At 37.7% G+C, this 22,952-nt stretch overlaps 1 protein-coding gene across 1 annotated transcript in view; it reads right to left on the bottom strand.

Moving 5' to 3' along the window:
- Positions 1-8,205: 8,205 nt before the first annotated feature.
- Positions 8,206-22,952, bottom strand: part of SMYD2 (SET and MYND domain containing 2) — an 85,493-nt gene continuing 70,746 nt past the window's right edge. The window contains exons 8-12 of the mRNA XM_031937363.1: positions 20,051-20,161; positions 17,834-17,954; positions 15,899-16,073; positions 13,261-13,369; positions 8,206-8,662 (exon numbers count right to left, since the gene is read on the bottom strand). Of these exons, the coding sequence (XP_031793223.1) occupies positions 8,582-8,662; positions 13,261-13,369; positions 15,899-16,073; positions 17,834-17,954; positions 20,051-20,161 (597 nt within the window). The 3' untranslated portion in view covers positions 8,206-8,581. The remainder of the gene's footprint in view (positions 8,663-13,260; positions 13,370-15,898; positions 16,074-17,833; positions 17,955-20,050; positions 20,162-22,952) is intronic.

Below are 22,952 nucleotides of genomic sequence, written 5' to 3'. Positions count from 1 at the left end.
ACAATTTGCAAAATACTTTTTACATCTTCTATCTCATTTTGTCTTTATGACAACATCGGGGTCTAAGTGCTGTTATAAAGGTTAAGTGGTTTCCTTATATTTCAATTGCTAGCAGGCAATGCTTTTTTAACAAAATTCATCTTGTTGAAGGTTGAATGTTAAGCAAATCTAGAATTAACATCCAGAACCAAATACTTCTTCCCAGTTAGACTTTTTCTTCATGTTAGAGAAATTTCTTGGACTTTTGCATTGAGTATTAAGCATAGTTCTCTCTGCTTCCGTTTCCTCAGACGAGGGGCTTTTTTGTAGTTTGAAGAAGGAAACATGAGCATCCATCCCACATAGTTTGGAATGTCATTTAACCCAGTTACTTGAAAAATAAATTCTAGATTGCTTTCTTACATCACTTGAAGGCCAGAACTAGTCTGTAACTGTCCCTCTTTCATGTTGAATGCGTGTTGTTTTTTTGTTTTTTTTTTTTTTTGGATGCAAATGAAAAGCCATGGCTGATCCTGTTTCAGTCTACAAAAATCATATTTTGAAAACTTGTTTTATAAATTTTCCAGTATAAGTTTATGTGTTTAAGGTAGAGAGACTGGGAAGATGGAGAAGCAATGTCTATATAGTTTCCAAAGTATTCGTTTACTTTCACATGTTTTTGATGTCACTAGAATATTCATTCCTTAGCTGATTGCACACTTCTCAGTGAGAAAATAAGTGCTCTTTAGGCAAGGACTATTGAAAGCTGAGAAAATTGTACCTCTCTATTGGCATCTGTTTTCATTTTTTAGCAATTCTTTGACTCGGTATTTATGTGAAGTAGACATTTAAATAGACTCCCAGATTGTTTAGTTCAAACCCATAGTGGGTTTCTAAGTTTAAATTATTCTGTTTGTCTTTCTACATGGATCAGTTGTACCAAGAACATTCTCTACTTTGTTTTGTAAAAATATGATTTTATTTGCTCAAATTACTGTGGACTATACCTATTTGTAGGTGAGGGCCTCACAGTATTACTAATTAGATTTTATAAGCTTAGACTTTTTTATCCCTAGGATCATTATAGTATAGCCACTGTCATACCCTTTGAATAAAAACTATTTTTTGCTAGAAAATATAAAACCTAAACAATGATTTGCTGAATACAGTGACCAAATGGACAGACTCTCTTAGGTAAGTTGGAGGAGGGGAAAAGATGGGCAGAAATTTTATATCATCATCATCATCATCATCACCACCACCACCGCCACCACTACATGATATAATCATAATTTCATTGAGTGCTGTAGAAATCATTCTTTAATTGTTTAAGCCTAACACACTGTAGCTTTCATGAGTTAAAGCTCATGAAAGCTTGCCTATTTGACTCAATAATATCAAAATAGTGCATTTTGTTAGTAGAAAAATAGTCATCTAAAATCTTTAATGTGTTTCTACCCGTTGACTGACTAGCTGAAGGAAGTTTTATTTTTAATAGATAAATCAATCTAGTTTCAAGGGATAGCCCAGATTTATACAGTCTCCCAAATAAAGTCTTGCTTTTTACAACAGCCGGGTTAGAAATATATAGATAACTGATAGGACTTAATCATATATCAGGAACTGAAGTTACTCTTTTGTTTTCCTGTTGGTGGTGATCAGTGACTGATTGCTTAAGTTCTGCTCACCATCTGACAACTTAGAAAAAATATTGCCAAGTTTCTACCAAGGGTTTGGTGCTGCTATTTAGGAAATATTTTGTGATAATTAGTCAAAGATTGACTTTTCATAGGATCAACATGGTAATGACCAAGATTGTGACATTTATAATTAGAAACAGAACCTTTGAAAACTAATTTCTAATCTCCATGTGCTAATACACATTTGCTTTTAAAGACTCTTTGCAGAGATACCTTTTTTTTTTTTTTCAGCCATGAACTTGAATGAGTTCTAGGGCCATCAAGACTATCAAACCTTAACCAGGTTGAAGTTGGTCAACTCAAAGTAATTTGGGAAAGATGGTCAAAGAGGCTGGCTATTTAATCAAGACTTATTAGTTCCTGTGATGTCCCTTTCCCCTTACTCATGTAGTGAAATACAAATTGTTGTCCTAGATAAGTTTTGAGAAAAAGTCGAGAGAAAGAAGCCAGAATGTTTGGTTTGGTTTGTTTCCTTGACCATCGCCCTCAAAACCTTTGATACATGAGTGTGATGTGTCATCCATCAAAGGTGGAAGTACTGTGAGGTTGTTAATAATCTCTCCAGGAGCAACCAGGTTGTATCAGTATTTTTAGGGCTGTGTTTTCTCTTCTTCTCTCCCTTTCTTTCTTCCTTAGTCTTACCCAACTGGCTGAAGTCATAGAAATCTTCCAAACCTTCTACAAAGTTATTAATAGAACTCATCAAAACAACTTGTTTTCCCTATCTAGACAAGGAAATCACTCCTGTAACCTACCTTTTACCTTGCCGCTCTCTGTAGTCTTACATACCTAAGTAAACCTCACATTTTGATTATAGGAGTAATCCTCATTGGGGTGGACGCCCTATGGGCAAGCTTTGCTTCTTGAATAGCAAAATTATTAGATGGTTGAATACTTTAAAAGGAAAAGAAGTTTACACATGCAGATGACTATTAACTCTGTAACTATATGTAATTTGTATTATACCAGATAACTTGCTAAGTTAGCTTTATATCACTGGATTTTATTGTCCTGTTTTTACTTTAGTAGTACTCAAATATTTCCATCAGTCTATGTTTATATCAAACACTGTAACAAAGAATAATTCAAGGCGAATGGTGATTTAAATAGTATTTTGTCTTGATACTATGTACAGGTAGTTCCTAGCTGACAAACAGTTCTTAAAATTCATTTGTAAGTGGGTTGTTTGGAATTCAAAGCACATTTTGCTTTGCTTGTCAGACCACAGCACCTTATTTGACCCATGATATAAATGAAAAACAGTACTGTTAGAGTTACATTGAAGAGGCCTGGGAAATATTACTCTTCCTACTGGAGACAGGGAATTTGGAATGTTGAGTACATAGCTTTGACTCATTTCCATCCCTTCCACTGTCAGCAGTGGCTACTTTCTATCCAGTAAGAAATGAGTCTTCCTTAGCAATAGCCACTGCTCATACGGCAAGAGAGGAACATGATAACTATGGAAATAAGTACTTCAAGGTTTACAAAATGCTTTTCTTATAATAACTTTAGGAGGTAGATAGTGTGGGCATTTTTAATTTTTTTTAATTCCATTGTTGAAGCTGGAACATAAAAGTATTCTGAGGAAATATAGTGGAAAGGAGTGGATTTAGTCAGAAAAACTGATTTCAGATCCTAATTTGGCCACTTATTAAATGTTAGCTTTACCACATTGCTCCTTTGCACCCCATCTCCTCATCTATAAAATGAAAGCAACAGGGTATCCTGCCTACCTTCCATGGTTGGTGTGAAGGTTATGTGAAGACACCTTGAGAATCACACAGGTTACAGGTGTCTGTTCTTATTGTGATTATTATTGGAAATGATTCTTGTTCTCTTGGTATTGAGATCTCCCCCCACTCCTGCACATATTCAGCTTGCTGAGAGGCTGGCCAGCTATCTGTATATACATTTATGTCAGGGATTGTCAGCTTATGTATAGAGGTCATTATTAATTTGGTATGACATCTTTTGGATGTCATACCAGGTTTATAATATTGAAAGCCTTTAAATGAAACAAAAACTATGCATGCTCTTGTGGTATTCATCAGTAAATAAGCTTATGCTTGCCAGTTTTATCTTGTGTATAAAACTGACTACTTTTGACAGTATTTTTTGCACTGTTTCCTTTTTTCTGTTTTTATAAAGTTCTGTTAAGCCTTAGTAACCTATGATAATGTTTTACGGTGCTCACTGCTTTGTTGTAAATAGTTTCCTATATGCTTTTTCCAAATGTGAGACTCTTTATATTCATGGTTTGTTTATTTGTTTTGGAAAAGATGTCTATCCTTCATATTCATATGTAATAAACCCATTTTCAAAGAACTTGACTGGTATTTCTCATTTCTTCTTTTTCATTCCAAAAAGATTGATAAAAAAGGATATCAAAGAACTTGATTGGTATTTCTCATTTTTTCTTTTTCATTCCAAAAAGGATATCACTTTCTATTAACATATGCATATATATATATATATATTCACAATAACATGTATAGATATACACATATACATACATGTGTACATGTATACATATGGCAATCAGGGTCAACTTGCTCAGGCTCACATAGCTAGTACATATCTGAAGTTAAAATTTATTTCAGGTCCCCCTCAGTCCCAGACCACTCAATCCTCTACCCGCTATAATATTTAACTCTCCCAACAATATTATTTTTTAAAAAAACAACTGCAGGCATTTTTGGCCTTGTGGTTTTTTTCCCCAAAAGCTTACTTATTTCATTCATCAATAGTTTTCCCTGACTTAACAACTCACATTAAGGTTTGGTTTGAAAATGAGTAATTTTTGTTCCTGGGAAGAGCCCAAGAAAGCTACAGGAAAGGCAATAGCCACTTATGGTGATTTTCCCATGCATGTGCTACCCTAGCCAGGAAGACCAGACATGGGAAGACAAATACCCTGGTGAGAATTTGGAAAACAGCATACCACAGTGAAAAGAGAATCAAGATACCAGACTTTAAATCTCAACTTGAACACCCACTGCTGGATCACATACTCTTTGTTTCCTTCTCTGCAACACAGGGATGATAATATTTGTACCACTCCACTTGATAATTCTTTTGTGAGAGAATACTTTGTAAGTCTTAAAAATAAACAGCAAACATTTTCTCCAACCTATGATTTGCCAAGGCCAAAGAGTGCATTATCTATCCCCAGGTGATGAGGCTGTTTTTAGGAGAGCAGATTGCCTGTCACTGTGGCTGCAGTACTCATGCTAAACTCATGCAAGCCTTCATTCCTTTGTGCCTGAACTAATGCAATGAGTTAGTCTCTTGGCCACTGTTTCATGCCACTCCAGTTCAGCTGTCAATGACTTTCTTAAAATGCATCTTTAAGAAAATGTTTGTTGTTTATTTTTAAGACTTACAAAACATTTCCCTCACAAAAGTAATGTTACCATTGCCCTATTTGATAATCTCTGATGGGTCCCCATCACAACTGGAATTTAATAGAGCATCCTGTTTGATATCCAAAGCCCTTCATACTTGGATCCTTTCGTACATTTTGTACATCTACCTTATTCCCCTCCACATACTGGGTGAGCCAGTGACTCTGGTTTCATTGTTCTTAAATAATATACTCCACCTCCCAACTCCATGCATTTTTATTGGCTGCCCCTCAGGTTTGGAATTCTTTCCCCCACTTCTACCCCCTGCTCCTCCCCCCAATTTTCTTTCAATCGCCGCTAAAAATCTCTCCTGCCATGAGAAGCGTTTCCTAAATCTTCTTTTGTGTTAATGCCTTTCTTCCACAGATCATTTCCAATTTATGCTGTCTGTGTCTTGTTTGTTCAAAGTTGATTTTGTCTCCCCAGTACCCTGTGAACTCCTCTAGAACAGGAGCTATCTTTTGCCTTCCATTGAATCTTTCTTAACACAATGCTTGGTACATGGTAGGCACTTAATGAATATTTATTGACTGTTGTTGTTTTCAGTTGTGTAGGACTCTTGTGACGCGATTTGGGTTTTGTTTTTGTTTTTTTGCAAAGAAACTGGAGGGCTTTGCTATTTCCTTCTCCAGCTTATTTTTATAGATGAAGAAACTGAGACAATTTATGCAGGATCACTCAGTTACGAAGTGTTTGGGGCCAGATTTGAATTCAGAAAGACAAGTCTCCTGACTGCAGGTCTGGTGCTCTATCTACTGCATTATCTAGCTGCCCTGTTTATTTACTGAGTAATTGATAGAATCTATTAAAGTGTGTGCTTCTTAAAAATATCAATACCTTTGAGATAGTTCATGACTCGGGTTATACTACAGAGTTCACTGATTAAAAATATAAGTCCACATCTATACTATTCATAGCAGCACTTTTGGAGATAACACAGAATTGGAACAAAGTAGATGCCCATCATTTGGAGGATGGCTAAATACATTATGGTACATGAATATAATGAGATATTGTGATGTAAGAAGTGATAAAAATGATGAATACAGAGAAGCAAAGAGAGATTTACATAATTTGAAGAGCCAGGAAAACAATATAAACAATGATTATGACAATGCTGATGTCAAGAACAAGCATAAAACAATCAAAAATGAATATTATAAAAGTACAAAGGACAAAGTCCCAAAGAAGAGAGATGAGTAGACCCTTCCCTCCATTCCTTTGCAGAGGCAAGAGGTCCATAAGTGGGGTACATTGCATAAATTTTCAAACTTTTTTGTTATGCTTATTACTCTTGCTGGGGTTTTTCCCTTTCTTTTAAAAATCTTTTTATATGGGATGCCTTTCTACGAGGGGGAGGAGAGTCATACTGGGAGAAATTCTGGTGATGTGTGAAAAAGGATAGTAAACATTTATTTTAAACAAATGATCTGTATGAGACACTGGACTTGGAAAAACACACACAGGCAATGGGTAGTTCAGTTTCCAAAAGCTGTAAGACATTCTTTAACTTACATAAGGAAACAAACCCAAGTATGCTTCTTTCTGGTCTTCCTTTGTCCTCTAAGTGTGGTTTTAAGGGCTTCCCTGACTATTCTAGTCCAAAAAATTCAGCCAGCTCCTGACTCATCCCTCTTGACAGGAAAATGCAATCAGAAAATGTTTTTTTAAATTATCTATTTCTTGGTAAGACTATCTTACAGGCTTCAGGGAGAAATGACCTTTATAGCTTTCCCAACTGCTGTAAGTAGCTTGTAAAAATTAAAAGTGACTTAGGTTCAAACATTAACAAGTTTTGATTATTAACTGATGGGTGAAATTCTTGTGTGAACTTCAAGTTTTCCTAAATGAAAAAATTCCATCATTCTGGACCAAATACTATTCCATGTCATCCTCCCCCACAGCAGCTGTTGCTAACAAACACTGTCCCTAGGTTGCTGATGTTTAGGTTTTTGGTACGCAATAAGCCAGGTTGATCAAACTCAGATCTTATGGCTCCATGGCCAAGGATGTCATCGGAGAGATGTATGACTGGATAAGATGGAGGCTGGGTATGAATGAAGAATGAGGGAACCTGGCATCCCATGGGCTCCAATGGCCTTAGAGACAGTGCCCACACTGGATATGCTGCCTGTATAGGCAACCTGCCTTAAGTAAGTCATCGTTTCTGTTTGCCTCAGCTTCCTGAACTGTAAAAAATGGGGACCATAGTAGCACCTACTTCCCAGGCATGTTGTAAGGAGAAAATGAAATAATATCTGCAAGGTGTTAAGCCAACATTTATCAAGCACTTACTATGTGCCATGTACCTTGGTAAGTGCTGGGGTTAAAATAAAAAGGCAAAAGATAGCCCTTGCTCTGAAGGAGTTTGCACATAGTAGGTGGTATATAAATGCTATTATTATTACTGTTGCTTTTAATCACAATTATCATCATCATGATGTACAAAGTCAAGTGGTCCATAAAGAATTATGGGAAAATATGGAAGAGTGGCAAATTCTTATGTCCAAAGGACTATCAAACAGTTCCCTTTGATCCAGAAGTGTGTCTACTGGGCCTGGATCCCAAAGATATAAAAAAAGGGAAAAGGACCCACATGTGCAAAAATGTTTGTGGCAGTTCTTTTTGTAGTGGTAAGAAACTGGAAACTGAATGGATGCTTATGAGTTGGAGAATGGCTGAATAAATTATGTTATATGGATGTTATGGAATATTATTGTTCTGTAAGAAATGACAGCAGGCTGATTTCAGAAAAGCCTGGGAGAGACTTACATGAACTGATGCTAAGTGAAATGAGCAGAATCAGGAGATCATTGTACACAGCAACAAGAAGATTATGTGATGATTTCTAATGGAGATGGTTCTTTTCAACAATCATTTCAACAAATCACTTCCCCCATCTGGGAGCTGTTAATCCACTTATTAAATAAGTGAATTGCCTAGTATTTCCAAGATCTCTTACAGGTCTCAATTCTGTAACTTAGGCTATTCTTCTAGAGAGTATTGGACAGACTTACAAATTAGGCTACAAATCCCCCATAGGATTCTCCACCCCCACATAATCTCACAAATCAACCATACAAATTTCTTTAGAAAACAAATAAGAAACAGACAATAAGGGCTTTCATTATCCCTTTTATTACCTTACATCACTCAGATTTATTCTAGACATTAAAACAGGCAAAGAGGAAGGAGAAAAAAATTGATTTTTTTTTTCTCTTCCAACTTGATCTGTCAAAAGTATATTGTAGGAAACCATGGCATTATCTCTTAGAAAAAGAGCATTCAAAAATTAATTTCTATGAAGGATTAACAAGTTTAAAATAAACTTCTGAGTAAGCAATAGGCAGGTAAGGTTTTAAGTGCAGTGAATGTTTCTCATTCCAGTTCTATTAGAGAAATGCCAGAGGGCCATGCTTCCAAAGGACCCTCATGCACTCAATTTTCTGAGGTTTCCACAAGAATTTAAATAAAAGCTGAAGGGGTTGCATAGGTTCAATGGTCTTCAATTTCCTTTTTTATCTCGGAAATGTATGGATGATCTTTGCCATGAGCTACTTCCATAATAGCGATAGCCTAGAGGAGAAAAAAAATAAATAAATGAAAAAACTGATGGTTTTCCTTTTAGCCCTCTCACAGATCCCTTTTCAAGTCTCTTTCATTCTAAATGAAAAGAAGGGAGGAGGAGGTTTCTTCATGATTACTCTGTGGCTCAGATCGAGAAATGGGATTATTTTTCCTAAAAATGATTCAAGCTCATGGCTATTGTGGGGGTTAAAGTTAAAGGACCTTAGTGGTCACTTAGGTTCACTCCCTCATTTACTGATGAGAAAACTGAGGTGAGACTCAGAGAGTAATTTCCTATGGTCACAAAGAATTCTTTTTTTTAAAGGAACTGAATAAAATATCTGAAACAAATCTTCTGAATCTTTTTGTATATGGTATAAACCTCTCTGACAGCTTGGCAAAGCCTAGGAACAGTTCGGAATGTTTTTAAATGAACAAACTATAAAGATTGCAAAGAAAATCAATTACATTGAGATATAATTATGAATATGCATTTTTTTTTTAAAAAAGCTCTTAATCCTAGGTAAAATCCCAGGCTCTAAAACAAGTCTAAACAGGTCAAACATCAGGAAAAGATTAGCTAGATAATTAAGATTTAAAAACCAAATAAAAAACATGCATTCCCATCTCTTATGGAGTGTTTCTCAAGGTTGCTTCTGTGGTGAGGCCTTTTTAGCCTCACTCTTCTGGATATTTTAGGAGAAAGAGGTTCTCCATATGGTTTGGCTAGTTGTGCTCATTTAAAAACATCAAAGGTCTAGATGCATTGATCTGAGGAACCTGCAACATGTATATGAATGATTTCCCCAGGAAAGGAGAAATTTACCAGTAGGGAATGGGAACTGCAGGATGGATTTGATTTAAAATCTAATCAACTGAAATTCCAATTTAAATCATTAGAAAGGAAGACCTGAATCTTTTTTCCACCAAATTTTCTCTTTCCTTGCAAAAACTAATTTTACAAAGCAAAACTACATCCAGAGTTCTACTCTGATGTTTCACTATGGCAATGAGACAAGTTTAGCAGTCCCTACACCAAAAGGTAAAGACTTCAGGTATGTGTCGTTTTTCAGCTATGTTCAATCCTTTGGGGCATTTAAGCTGAGATTTGATGAAAAAGCAAGGGATTTAAGATGTAGATGTGAGGAAGGGGTACATTTAATGTATGTGACCCAGCCTCGTCAAAGGTACTGAAGAGGGATACATAAAATGTCACATACAAGGAACAAAAACTAAGTCAATTGTATTAGAATAATGTAAATAGAGTAACAGGGAATATCTGGAAGGGTAGAAAGTAGCCAGATTACAAAAAGTCTTAAGTGCTAAGGCAAAAGAATTTTTACTTGACCCTAGAAGGCAATAAGAAGATTTCTGTGGAGCAGAGCTTCAAGGTTAGACTTATGTTTTAGGAATATTAATTTGGCTGTTTTGTGGAGAATGGGCTGGAGAAGAAGGATATCTGAAGCAGGAAACTCTTAAATTATTATGGGTGACAGGTGATAAAAGTCTGCCTGAACTAGAGAAGTTGTGGTCATAAGAAGAGAAAGGTTTGGATGTGAAAGATATGGTGCAGGTCAAAACTTTATGACTTGGCAGATGATTAGACAGGAGAAAGAAAGAATCAAGAATGACTTGATGGTTACAAACCATGTATGTAAATGTAAATGTAATGATGTAATGTAAATGATAGTGAAATTCTTCAAAGAAATAAGGAGGTTTGGAAGAAGGGCAGGAGGGAAGGTAAAAAAAAAATCAGAGATGCTGATAGGACATATTGGACAGACATCCAACAGGTAACTGGCAATATAGTGTAGGAATTTAAGAAAGAAATTAAAGGTGGGTATATCTATATAGGATGACCATTTTCATAGAGATGCTAATAGAATCCAAAACAGCTAATGAGCTTACTAAGAGCTAGCACAGAATGTGCCAAAATGTTTGTGGTAGCCCTCTTTGTAGTGGCTAGAAACTGGAAAATGAATGGATGCCCATCAATTGGAGAGTGGTTGGGTAAATTGTGGTATAAGAATGTTATGGAATATTATTGTTCTGTAAGAAATGACCAGCAGGATGAATACAGAGAGGCTTGGAGAGACTTACATGAACTGATGCTAAGTGAAATGAGCAGAACCAGGAGAGCATTATATACTTCAACAATGATACTGTATGAGGATGTATTCTGATGGAAGTGGATTTCTTCGACAAAGAGAAGATCTAACTCAGTTTCAATTGATCAAGGATGGACAGAAGCAGCTACACCCAAAGAAAGAACACTGGGAAATGCATGTAAACTGTTTGCATTTTTGTTTTTCTTTCCGGGTTATTTTTACCTTCTGAATCCAATTCTTCCTGTGCAACAAGAGAACTGTTTGGTTCTGCACATATATTGTACCTAAGATATACTGTGACATATTTAACATGCATAGGACTGCTTGCCATCTGGGGGAGGGGGTGGAGGGAGGAAGGGGAAAAGTCGAAACAGAAATGAGTGCAAGGGATAATGTTGTAAAAAAAAATTACCCAGGCATATTCTGTCAATAAAAAGTTATAATTATTAAAAAAAAAAAAAAGAGGATTCGATATAAAGCCGTGAACACGCCTTGTAATAAAAATTATACATTATTTTCAAATCTAAAAAAAAAAAAAAAGAGGTAGCATAGAAAAAATAAAAAGCACCACAGAACAATGGGAGATCCTTGTGATTGGTTGGCAGGAGATGGATGACGTGCCAAGAAAGTAGACTGAGACTTAGTAAAAAATGTAGAAAGGGAATCAAGAAAAAACAGTGTCACAAAAGACAAATTGAGAGAGAATGTTTAAGAAAAAAATCTAGTAGAATGAGAACAAAAGATTAATCACTGATAACTTTGGAGAAAGCAGTTTTAGTGCAATGATAGAAGTTAGAAGCCAGATTACAGGGAATTGAGAAGTTAGTGGGAAATAAGGAAATGGAGGAAACTCTTTCTAGTAGTCTGGCTGTCAAAGGAGAAGAGAACTAAGAACATAAATTCAGGGCTAGTTACAGTCAAATGAAGAGTTTATGAATGGGGAGACACAAGTCATTTTTGTAGGTATGATAGAAGAAGTCAGTGACTGAGAAATTGAAGATGATAAAAAGAATGATTGATAAAGCAAGAATGATTGATGAAGAATGAATGATGGATAAACAGGATGGAGTGGAATCAAGGGCATTAGGAGAGGGATTGATCTTGTCAAGGAGATTAGAATAAAAAAAGAACGAATAATGAATGATACAGAAGTTTTATATGTGGAGGAGGGGACAATCAATCTATCAGTCAACAAGTATTTATTTGAATAAGTGAGAATACAGAGTGGAAGGCCTCTATTTTCTCAGCAAAATGGAGGTGAGGGCCTGTTCTCAAAGGCTTCAGGGAGGGAGTTGTCTAGAATGTCAAGGAGGGATGAGGTTAGGATTATCTACAGTGGGGTCAGAAAGATTTAACATAAGGATGGCTTTGCAGAAGTGGGGCCACCTTTGTAGGAGAGATCATGGAGGACTCATCTTCACCTCTTGCTAGACCATGCTTTCCAGCTGACAGTATAAAAGACTTGGCTGTGATTACAGCTTAAAGCCAATGAGGCTAAGGCTATGGGCCGGATCACAGTGTGAGCCTATTATTTTCAAATAGAAAAAACTCTGGCCAAATGTGTGCCATTGGTCACAGTAAGTTTCTGTCAGGAGAGTGAAAAATCATCTCCACAAACGTAAAAATAATTCCTCCAGCTGGTAGGTCAAAAGGGTCATCTTTGTATAAGAAGTGAATTATTTAAGTTGTCGTATTAGGAAAAAACATTATTTCATTTTATATTCTTTGGGGTCCAGATAAAAACGACCTTCTTTTGTTACTCAGACACAACAGCCCATCTGCCTTCTCACATTCTCACCTTCTCCTCCTGATGGCCAGCATTTATATATGGCATCAAGGTTTGCAAGTGCTTTACATATGCTCTCTCCTTTAGTCCTTACAATAACCTTAAACTTAAATAAATAAATTTAAAACTTGATTTTTTTTTTAATAGCTGAGACTAAGAGATTAAGTGACTTGCCAGGAGTACACAGTAAGTATCTGAGGCAGAATTCCAACTCTGGTCTTCAAGACTCCAAACATATTTTCTCAACTGGGCCATTACTCAGTTCAGGCTTGTTCATTCTTTCTGAGGTCTTTCCCAATGCCTCCCACTTTCCATCCCCACAACTACTAGTGCCTCTTCCCCTCCCCCAGATCACTCTGTTTTTATTTTTTATGTAGATCTATATATACATGTGCTTCCTTCCAAAGCTCCTTGAGAGCAGGTATTGTTATGCTTTTGTCTTTGTTCTCCCAACCTCTAGCACAATGCCCTCATGTCACAGAGATATAATAATTATATTAGTGAAACACTGCAAGAATAACTTAAACACTTAAAAAATTTTTCAAGATTGGCAAAGTACTATAGCTCCATATAACACTGTAAAACAGGCAGTAATACCAACATTTAACTTTCAGAGGTGACTGAAGCAAGCTTGGCTAGGAGAAGATGGTTCCATCCTCCCCTTCCACAAGAGTCTGCAGAAAAGCGAAGTTACTAGAGAAAAGGAAAATTACCTTTTTCAGGGCTTTTACTCCTGAAGCTTTGTGTTCTAGGCCCATATACAGTCTTCCTAACTTGAGCCACATGGAGGCCACATTTAGGGAATACAGTGGATAATGTTTGCTAAAAGACAACAAAGAAAGAAGAAGCCATCTTATTATCAGATCTTCTACTCTGGCATCCAGGTAGCCAACCTGGGGAGAGAAGAAGTTTGAATATGCCCCTTTAATTCAATGTGTCTGCAGTGGGTTAAACCCCATTCCGTGGCTCAAGGCTTCCAGGCCCAGTCAACAATCTCAGAAACGTTTACCAGTACACACCAGGGAGCCCGGTTGGGAAAATCTGGAGGAATCAGCATAACTTGAACCAATAAGTACTCGCTACTTCAGAATGCACTTTATGTACATTGAATTGAATGTATTTCAAGGGTTATATGCAAAATAATTTAAAATGCACTGGGAGAGGATGCTCTCAGGAACAATCTTATGGCAAACCTATTTTTAAAACAATGTTGCCTTTATCCATTATGGATATTCATATGTTGCTATTAATATTTTGAGCCATCTTAAGATCAGCCATACCTTCACTAGAGAATCCACTCAAAGAAAATGACTTCCTGACGATGGCTCAAGGATACCATTTTTATATATTAAGAACAGCACATTATCACTGTAAACCTAGGTTTACTTAGTCCTTCCAGTTGCATGACAAAAGGGAGGAAGCAATGCTATTTAAAGTTTATAAAGCCAAAGACCACACTTGCCATTTCTTTGCCATCCTCTTCTGACCCCAGTAGAGAATATATTGTATATATCACACATTCCTTAGTAGATATTTATGGAATTTATTGAGCAATGTCTGAATTAGTGGGACTTGTTCATATACTGGGCAGTTGTATAAACCCTTTCTCTGGGGAACTCGGGTCTCCCTACACTGGCAGTATCAACCAAATGGGGAGATTCTCCTTTGCTCTTTGGACAGGTGGGTGAGAGAAGCTGGAACTCTGGAGAAGGTTGAGGGAGATGATGTGGCGGCTCAGTGGTCTGCCCACAGAGGCTCCTCAGGAGGTAGGGACTAAAGGGGACACTGAGTGACTCTGGGAGGCAGCTGAGAACTAGGAGCTGGACTTCTCTTCCGACAAGAAGAGTGGCCGGATATTTCTGAGCTAAGTGTGGGAAGGTTTTGAGGAAGCTCTGAGCTTGCACATTCCTGGCCTCTCCCATTCCGGGGTGCTGGGAGGGGGGTGGGGGGTAGTGAAGAATTTATCTAGAATTTAAATGGCAAACACAGTATTTGGACAGTTTTCAAGAGCTTACTTTCCCCTCTTGCTCCCTCTGCTGGCCGGCCAGTCAAGCAAAGCTATCTAAGGACTGAGCCTTCAGGGTAAAGGCAATAAACTCCCTGAAGAGAGAGTGAAATCAGCCTCTAAGTCTCAGGGCCTGAAGGGTCCCTGAGGATTTATCTTATCCATCCTATTTGTATTAGCTTTCTGTTCCTAACTAGGGAAGCCCTTTTCTGCTTTCAGAAACATTTTTTGGGGGAAAAAGTGCTTTGATCTTCCTCAGCCACATATCCCAGAGTGTAAGCACTCTGTCTGGATACTGTTCTGTGTCTAAGCTTAGGATGGTATCCAACAGGTTCAAGTCCAACTCCTCCTACGCTGTCCTTGGCAGAGATGGAGAACAGGAATAGATGAGTCATTGCTCTCTGGAAGAGGGTCCACCTTCAAGAGTGACCTCCCAGGAGATCGGGCAAAAATGCCCAAAAAAGAACAAAAGAGTTTTAGTGGCAAGAGAATGGATGGGGAAAATATGCAGGAAAGCATAATTCTGTACCTCGTTATGATTTACAATGGGCCTTCCCCCAGAGGAGAGGCACTCGTATCACCGTGGACAGAGAGCCAGCCCTGAAACAAGGAGGATCTGGGTTGAACTCCACCCCTTATACATGCTGGCCGGAGAGGCAAGTCGCCACTTTTTAAATGAAAATTCTTCAAAAGGATAAAACTGCAGAGAAGGGATATACATTGGCAGAAAAAGTTTTCTCACCTGGAAATTCCCTATATGAATGAAATCACATCCAGGCCCTAGCTGTGTCTCCTCAAGAGTATCCTAGGAGGTAGGATTCATCTTATAACTGAAGATAATGGTGTTTTAGGTAGGTCACAGTTTTTGCCTATGGTCTCACACATAAAGTATGTACTCGAGGCGGGCTGGGCTTTGGGCCCAAGACCTTTCCCACTATACAGAAGAATAATTCTTTAGTCTGATCTACTGCTAGTCCCATGGGGCAAGTGTGTAAAATGCTCTTTTCTTAGTTTTGGGAGAATGGGAGAGTTGATGAGTCATTTGAACTCATGGAAGGATGGCTTAATCCTTACCAATATGAGTATCACCATGGCTAGTGAGGGTGGGGAACTGCATAAGTGATAACTATCCCGCCTGGCTGCTTCTGAAAGCAGGGCCCTAAAGAGACGGAATAGCTTCCAAATAATGAACACAGACTTGCAAGTCTAAGAGGTACAGAGAACCAAAGGCTTCCCTGCCAGGAAAAACCATTAATCAGCTTGGATTCCGATCATAGAAAGAAAAAAATTCTTAAATAACAGTTCCATTCTGGCTCATTGTGACCTGAATAAACAACCCAAGTCACCTGTAGGGCTTAATTATTTTCTGTCCATAGCGCAAGGCACCTTCCCAGTCCTGCATGTACAAGCATACGCCCATAGCTTGGTACATCATGTGTAACATGTACACATTGCTGTCTTCAAACAAGGAGCCCATCTTCTCCTGGCTGAGTTCACAGATCTCCAACAGCTCGCTAGGGGTTGCATTGGAATCAAGAAAAAATGCGCAATATGGCTGGCTACCCAAATTTTTGTACACAGACAATGCTACCCTGGGTCACAAGGTTTGGTAAAGTGTTTGAAAGACACCCAAATTCTATATTCAAACCATCCCAGAAAGGGAGCAATCTATATTGTTCTTAAATGTTTCTTGAAAATGAAATAATTCTAATAAAATTACTTATTTTCTTTGATTAAAAAAATAAAAAAACTGAAGGCATAATTACACTGAAACCTAAAGAGCTTTGGCCATATGAAAACTGTCTAAATTAATGGATAATTTGAATCATATTTTAAAGGTGAAAGGGAAATTAGAAGTTGATAAGCTCAGCTAAAAAGGATTTACAGATGAGGACACTAAGGGACTCAAAAGAGATAGATGATTTCCCCAAAGTCATGGAGATAGTAAGGAGCAAAGTCAAAATTGGAAATCAGATTCTGACATTCCATGTTCAGTCATTTTTTTTCCTTCTTTTTCTTTTTAAAAATTCTTATTCTGAACTGAAATATCACATAAAATGAGTATTTCCACTTAAAATTAGAACAGAAAAAAAGATTGTCTATAAAACTGAGTAACTAATAACTAAAGCTTGTTTTTTCTTTAGTATATAACAAATTCAACATATAACTTCCAAAGATGTCCTCATCTGTGTTTCTTTTTGGTCTTTTTTTCTGTTTTATTTTGTGCATTATAAAAAAAATCCTTAACATTTTCAGGGCTATTTTCAATATACATGCTGTTATCTCCAACTCAAAGAAAGAATTCATCCAGAAATACTTCTGTCAGGTGATCATTCTCCTCAAATAATTCCAGTAATGGTGACCCAGTCTCAAAAGAGCCCATTCTATTTTAAATAAATCTAATTGTCAAGAAATTGTGCCATATACTGAATCAAAATTTGTCTCCCCTGTATTTCTACCTACAAATCTTGGTTCTTCTCTCTGTAGTTATATAAAGTAAATTAAGTCCCTTTCCCACAAAGCAACCTCTAGGACAGATTGCTATTATATGAAATTATATTATTATTCAAGGCATGTAGCTGTGAAAACATTCTGGGCAGAGTTTTGGTAAATGGGGAAATTTTAGAGACTCTTGGGCAAGCTTTCAAGTTTTGAATATCAGCCACAGGAAAAGCTGGTTCACTTAAATGCAACAACTGTAGGAAATAACGGTGCAGATAATGCAAAAAACAAGGATAACTCCCTCTTTTCTATTTCCTTTCCCCACCTCAAGGCCTCTAATACTTAGATTTGCCAGTAAAAAAACAGCCAGGAACACATTTGGACAGACATGCATTCAACCACATAAATTCTTTGGTACCCAGTCCTATCTTTCCCATTGTTCATCTATTTTATCTACAGATTGCTTTATATATAGTAAGTATATAATGCATGCTTTTTCATTATCTAATTAATTACTTAGTTCATATGGATAACAAGACTGCACAATTACTGAGTGTCTACTAAGAGACTTGATATAAGAGGGCTCTATATAGGTGTCTTTAAGGAACTAAGGCAAACTTCAAAGAACTTTTTCAGACCCTCTGCAAAGAAGCAAAGTATTCCACCTGGAAGCTGAATTCAGTCTAAACTAATCAAGTAAGAAATGGGGGAAGTTGCTTTCTACACTTGACAAGGTATAAAATTTACCCATTAAAGAAGCTCTCCTTGTTTAAGATTCAAACTCCATGCCCCCCATCTTTCCCTCCTCATCTCTTATAAGGAAACTGAGAAAAGGATATATTTATAATGCTTGGCCCGCCTAAATTCCTCGATGACATTCCGTGCATATTTCACCATGTCACGGATGCTTTCGGCCTTTGGGGGCTCGCTCAGTTTTCGTATTTCCACCTTGGCTTTATCCTGCAAAAAATATATATGAATATTATAAAGGGAACATAACAGTGGAGAAATCTTTCCAGCACATCCCTGTAGATCAACTTGCAAGTTATTAAATGCCCACAGGCACTTGTGGAAAAAGGGAATGGGGGGCAGTAGAAAGGATGCTGGATGAGATGCTGGAAGGCCTGAATTTGAATCCCAGCTCTGCTGCAAGTTACTATGGCCAAATTTCTTTGTTTCTCTCAGTTCTCTTTATCTATAACATGGGGGCTGATCCTATAAGGTGTTTGTTTTTTTAAAAAATAAACTGGATTCATGATGATTGGAAGAATGAAGACTCATGTGAACTGATGCATAATAAAGTAAGGAGAACTAGGAGAATAACTTCTACAATGACCACAATAATATAAAGGAGAACAATACCAACCAGAAGACAGCAGAACTCTGAATAAGACCAAATGTAACTTGGCAAAGAGCTAAGGTAAGGTAAGTAAGGTAAGTAAGGCATACACCTTCAGATGTGGCTGATGTATTGATTTTGCTTAACTTTATTTTCTTCATTATGGGAGAGAAAATTATTGCAGAAAACTGGGAAATATTAAGCAATGTAAAAGAAAAAAGCCATGAATAAAAACATTTTAAAAATTTCTAAATTTTATAAATTTATAGAAATTGAGTTATAGTAAGGCACTTTCTAGCTTGAATACTCTGTGCTTTAATGATTCTGAATCAGTGTGGGAAGAAGAGAAATTAGTCAGCAAACTTGAAAGAAATTTAATATTTTTATAATTTTTTTAAAATTGGATTTCATGGGAAACTCTGACTACAGCATGTTTCTCAGCATGCATTTGTGGCCACATGGAGAAGAAAACAGGGCAGGGTTGCTGTGGGTGGTGCTACAGTAAACTCGATCTTTTTGGTCTCATAGCCTAAAAACTTCTCTAAATTGGTTTGTGAAGTTGCTGGAATTCTTTCTTTGTGGTTTTGCTTCCCTCCCTGTCTCCCATTTTTTCCTTACCACTTCCAAAGGGATATTCCATTTTAAAAGATGGCAATTTGGAAATTCCTTTCCATGCCCAAATATTCATGAAAGCCTCTTCCTGCACCCAGTACTGAGTTGCCAGAAATAAGTTTGATGTAGAAGGAAAACAGACTAGTAATGGAGGTTCCTAAGAATATCGTGGCAAAGTTGGTACCATCTGTAAAACAAGGAAGTTCAAATTGATGTCCACTAGGCCCTGCCTGGCTCTCAGACTGGCTGAAATATCATATGTCAGAAAGGCTACTCTGGATCAGCTCACTGATCCCTCTTGTGTGTGTACACACACACACACGAAACAAAATTAACGAGTTAATTGGTTTTTCATAAAGAAAAATGCCCTCCTTAACAAACTTCTCATACTTTGGTGAGGCATTTATGCTAGGGTAGGACTTTGTGCCCTATAAAAGGTTAGCACTTAAAGGACCTTTAGGGTTCAACTCTCATCTTAGAGATGAACAAATAGACCTACGAGTATTTTCAGGGACATGTCCAAGATCACAAAGTTTTCTGGAGGCAGGAAGAAGAAACTAGCACCCACACCTTTGAGGAGCATGACCTGCACCTCCTAGGAGCACGTGCTTTCCCTCCACAGGCTGCCATGATAAAAGACTTCTAAGATGTCATCATCTGAAAAGGGAGAAGGGAATAAGCATTTACATAGCACTTTGTATGTGCCAGTCACTGTGCTAAGTGCTGCTTACAAATATTATCTCACTTATTTTTACAACTACTCTGGGAGGTACAGGCTATTATATTATACCCATTTTACAAATGAGAAAATGAAGGCAGACAGGTTATACGTCATACCCAGGATGGCACAGATGGTAAGTGTCTGAACTCAGGTCTTTGTGTCTTATGGTCCAGCACTGTATGCACTGTGATGATAGCTATGTCTAAAAGCTTTCTCCTGAAAAGGGATGGGAAGGAGCACCTTTTCCTGAGGTGAACAAATTTCCTGGGATGTGGGGAGTCCAATGTCAGTTTGGAAGGAGGAGGCTGATGTTCCTTCTGGAAATGGATCTTGAGAAATCTAGGGATGTCAAGGTGACCAGGCTTGTCCATGCAGCAGCCTTACCTTTGCTTTGGTAGTACATTCCCTACACTCGCATGTAAAGAAATAGGAGTCTTTTAACCGGTCATTCCGATCCTCTGTAGGATACAGGAGGTCAATATAGCTAGTAAAAACCTAAGGAGCCAAAGAAAAAAAGAAAGATTATAGTGTAGAGAGTGACACAGTATATAATTCTTATCACAAAAGTAGTATGGTATAGCTCTTTGGGTTCAAATTCTCCCAGATAACCAATTCTGTAGATCTGGTTTTCTTATCTGTAAAATGAGGAGGTTGATTTCAATAAGAGCCCCAGTTCTTTTCACTCTAAATCTATAATCCCATTCTCTAAGATATTAATAATTGAACTTATTTCATAAATAACCTTAAGTTAATGACTTCCTGAATGAACTTTGAGTTGTAGGATAGTACAAAGAGGGGAAAAAAACAGCCCAAGAAAGGCACAAAAGTTGAATAACTAGAGCTTACCATTCCCTTATGGTAACTTCTTGTGTTGAGAAAATCCCTTCCTACCTGTCTAAAATGTCTTAATTCTGAAGAGGTTATTGGTTCTCTTTGTGTGAACCTTAACTAACAACCTAAAGGAGGTTTCCCCCCAAACGATCCTTGCCCATTTCCTAGCTTTAGAGGGCCGACTGCAGATTTCACCCAGCAGGGCCCCATTCATGACTCCTATAGAGAAGAAAGGTCTCTTGTTTGGCCATTGTATGCTATCCTTGGTATTAGCTGCCTACATTTTGTAGTTTTTTTATACTTTTATGGCATCAAGTTGGATTTCTTGAATGCTTTCTGTGTGGTGAAGGTCTTGGTGGGGAGACATTTCCCCCTTCCTCTAAGTCACACTACACTGGAGAAAGATCCTTAAGTTGTAGCTTTTGTTGCCCAGAGTTCTGTGTCCCGGCCCCAAGAGCGGGAGGCCTGGGAGAGCAGAATCGCACCACAGAGCAGGGGACTTTCGCTTCTGCCAGCTGTGCCCAGGAATTCGGGAAACTCTTACCTTTGGGGCCCCTCAGGCTGCTCGTGAGTTTTCTAGCCTGTTCCTGTCACTAAGCCTCTGAGCATATGGAAGGGGCCAACATTTAAATATCCATTATCTATTCACTGGGACCGGCGTTTGCTGATCATCCCACATAATCAGGCAAATGTCTGACTGAACAGATGGACCTCAAATAGCCTTTTAAGTGCCAACAACCTTGGGTTCCAATACACACATCTGAGAAACAAACTTGGAGGGGGCCCCCGGGCTTGTCTAGCACCCCAAACTTGGGAACCCACAGAAGCAAAACATCACGTTTAGTTCTCACAATTCCTCGCACCCCTTCTCTTTGCAGGGCTAGGAGCAAAAGAAAAAATGCCTTTCTACTTTCTTAGGGACATCACTGCACAATTTTTCAAAAATTCAAGGAGTAAGGGGAGAGAAAGCAGAAAGGCCCACAGAATAAGACCTCCCAACAATTTTCCTCCGTAAACGCCCCAATCACGTTTTCATCTTGGGAGGGCTGATGGACAAGCCTGTGCGATACTCGCACTAGACAGAAGATGGAGACAGAGTCCAGCAGACGGTCCCTGCTCATCTCAGCTGGTCATTGCCTCGAATTGCTCATCTTTTCAGTCTGTCCCCAAATGAGCATTTCTGTCTTAAATGACTTAATTATTCTGACTAATTGGGATTTTTTTTAAACAAAGAGGCACTAGGGTAGATTTTATGAGACAGATATTCAGGAAGCTAGACAGTTCTGCCAAGGACGCAGCACATTTTCCCATAGTAAGAAGGCGCAAAGCTCTTTTTAGGCGATAAACTTGGGTTTTTCAGAACAATCTGTACTTCAAGACTCTGATGTAAAATACTCAGATTGAGATTTACACTAGAAATTACCAAACTGAGCTTTGATTTAAACTAGAGAATGATAATAATCGATGTTCCTGCCGGTAACTTGAACGTAACTGATCTATTTTTAAGCCAGACAATTTAAAGGATTAGATTGTGGAGTACCACAATGCAGACACTTTGCAGGTGAGCAGAATCTAATGGCACAATTTCACTCACTTTAAAAGGAGTATAATCCTACCAAGGGCACTGAAAGCAGAATACTGCCTGGTATAAAGTGAAAATAACCACGCCAGAAGAATTGGGGAGAAACTAACAAAGTAACATAAGGATAAGTGAGTAAGTAGAAATGGACCAAGAATTCCAACTAGGGGCTTTGAAAGAGGAATTGAAACATTTTTGATACTTTATTTCCTGAAATTATTTTAAATAAAATTGCTCTTAACCAAATTTAGTTGTTTCCATATAACACTCACTCACTCTCTCTCTCTCTCTCTCTCTCTCTCTCTCTCTCTATATATATATATATATAGCCATATAACTTTGGCAACATCTAATCAATACCATATGATGACAGTATAGAAAACATAAGAGAGAAGGATGAAAGACATCCATTCACCAACAGAGTAGCACCTCTAAATCAGGACAACCCAAGAGAATGTAAGCTTTTATTACAGAAACTGCTTCATTTTTTCCCATTTCCTCTCTATCTTTGTCTGGCACACAGTAAGTGCTTAATAAATGCTTCCTGATTAAGTGATCAATTCACCCATGCAATTCTTTGAGTGAATCAGCCTCTTTTCTATCTAAACTGCTCATTCTGTTCATTCTTTACAAGAGCCATGTATTTGACCATCCATCTTAATTGGGTGTTTGAAGGAAAAAAAAAACAAACATCACAATCTTTGAAGCACCAACATAATTTCTGTTGACTGCCAAGAGCAAGTTAGTGGAGAATGTGAGTTACAGCATATTACCAATGATAATTTCCACCTAAGAATTGAGTAAGGAATTTCAGCCAGGATATGTGTGATTTGAAAAGGAGGCAGCAGGTAAAGGAAGGAATAACAAAAGAATGAT

This window comes from Sarcophilus harrisii, chromosome 4 (genome assembly GCF_902635505.1).
Source record: "Sarcophilus harrisii chromosome 4, mSarHar1.11, whole genome shotgun sequence".
Classification (NCBI taxonomy): domain Eukaryota; kingdom Metazoa; phylum Chordata; class Mammalia; order Dasyuromorphia; family Dasyuridae; genus Sarcophilus; species Sarcophilus harrisii.
Note: the sequence above shows the minus strand (reverse complement) of the source record. Positions and strands in the feature narration are given on the sequence as shown.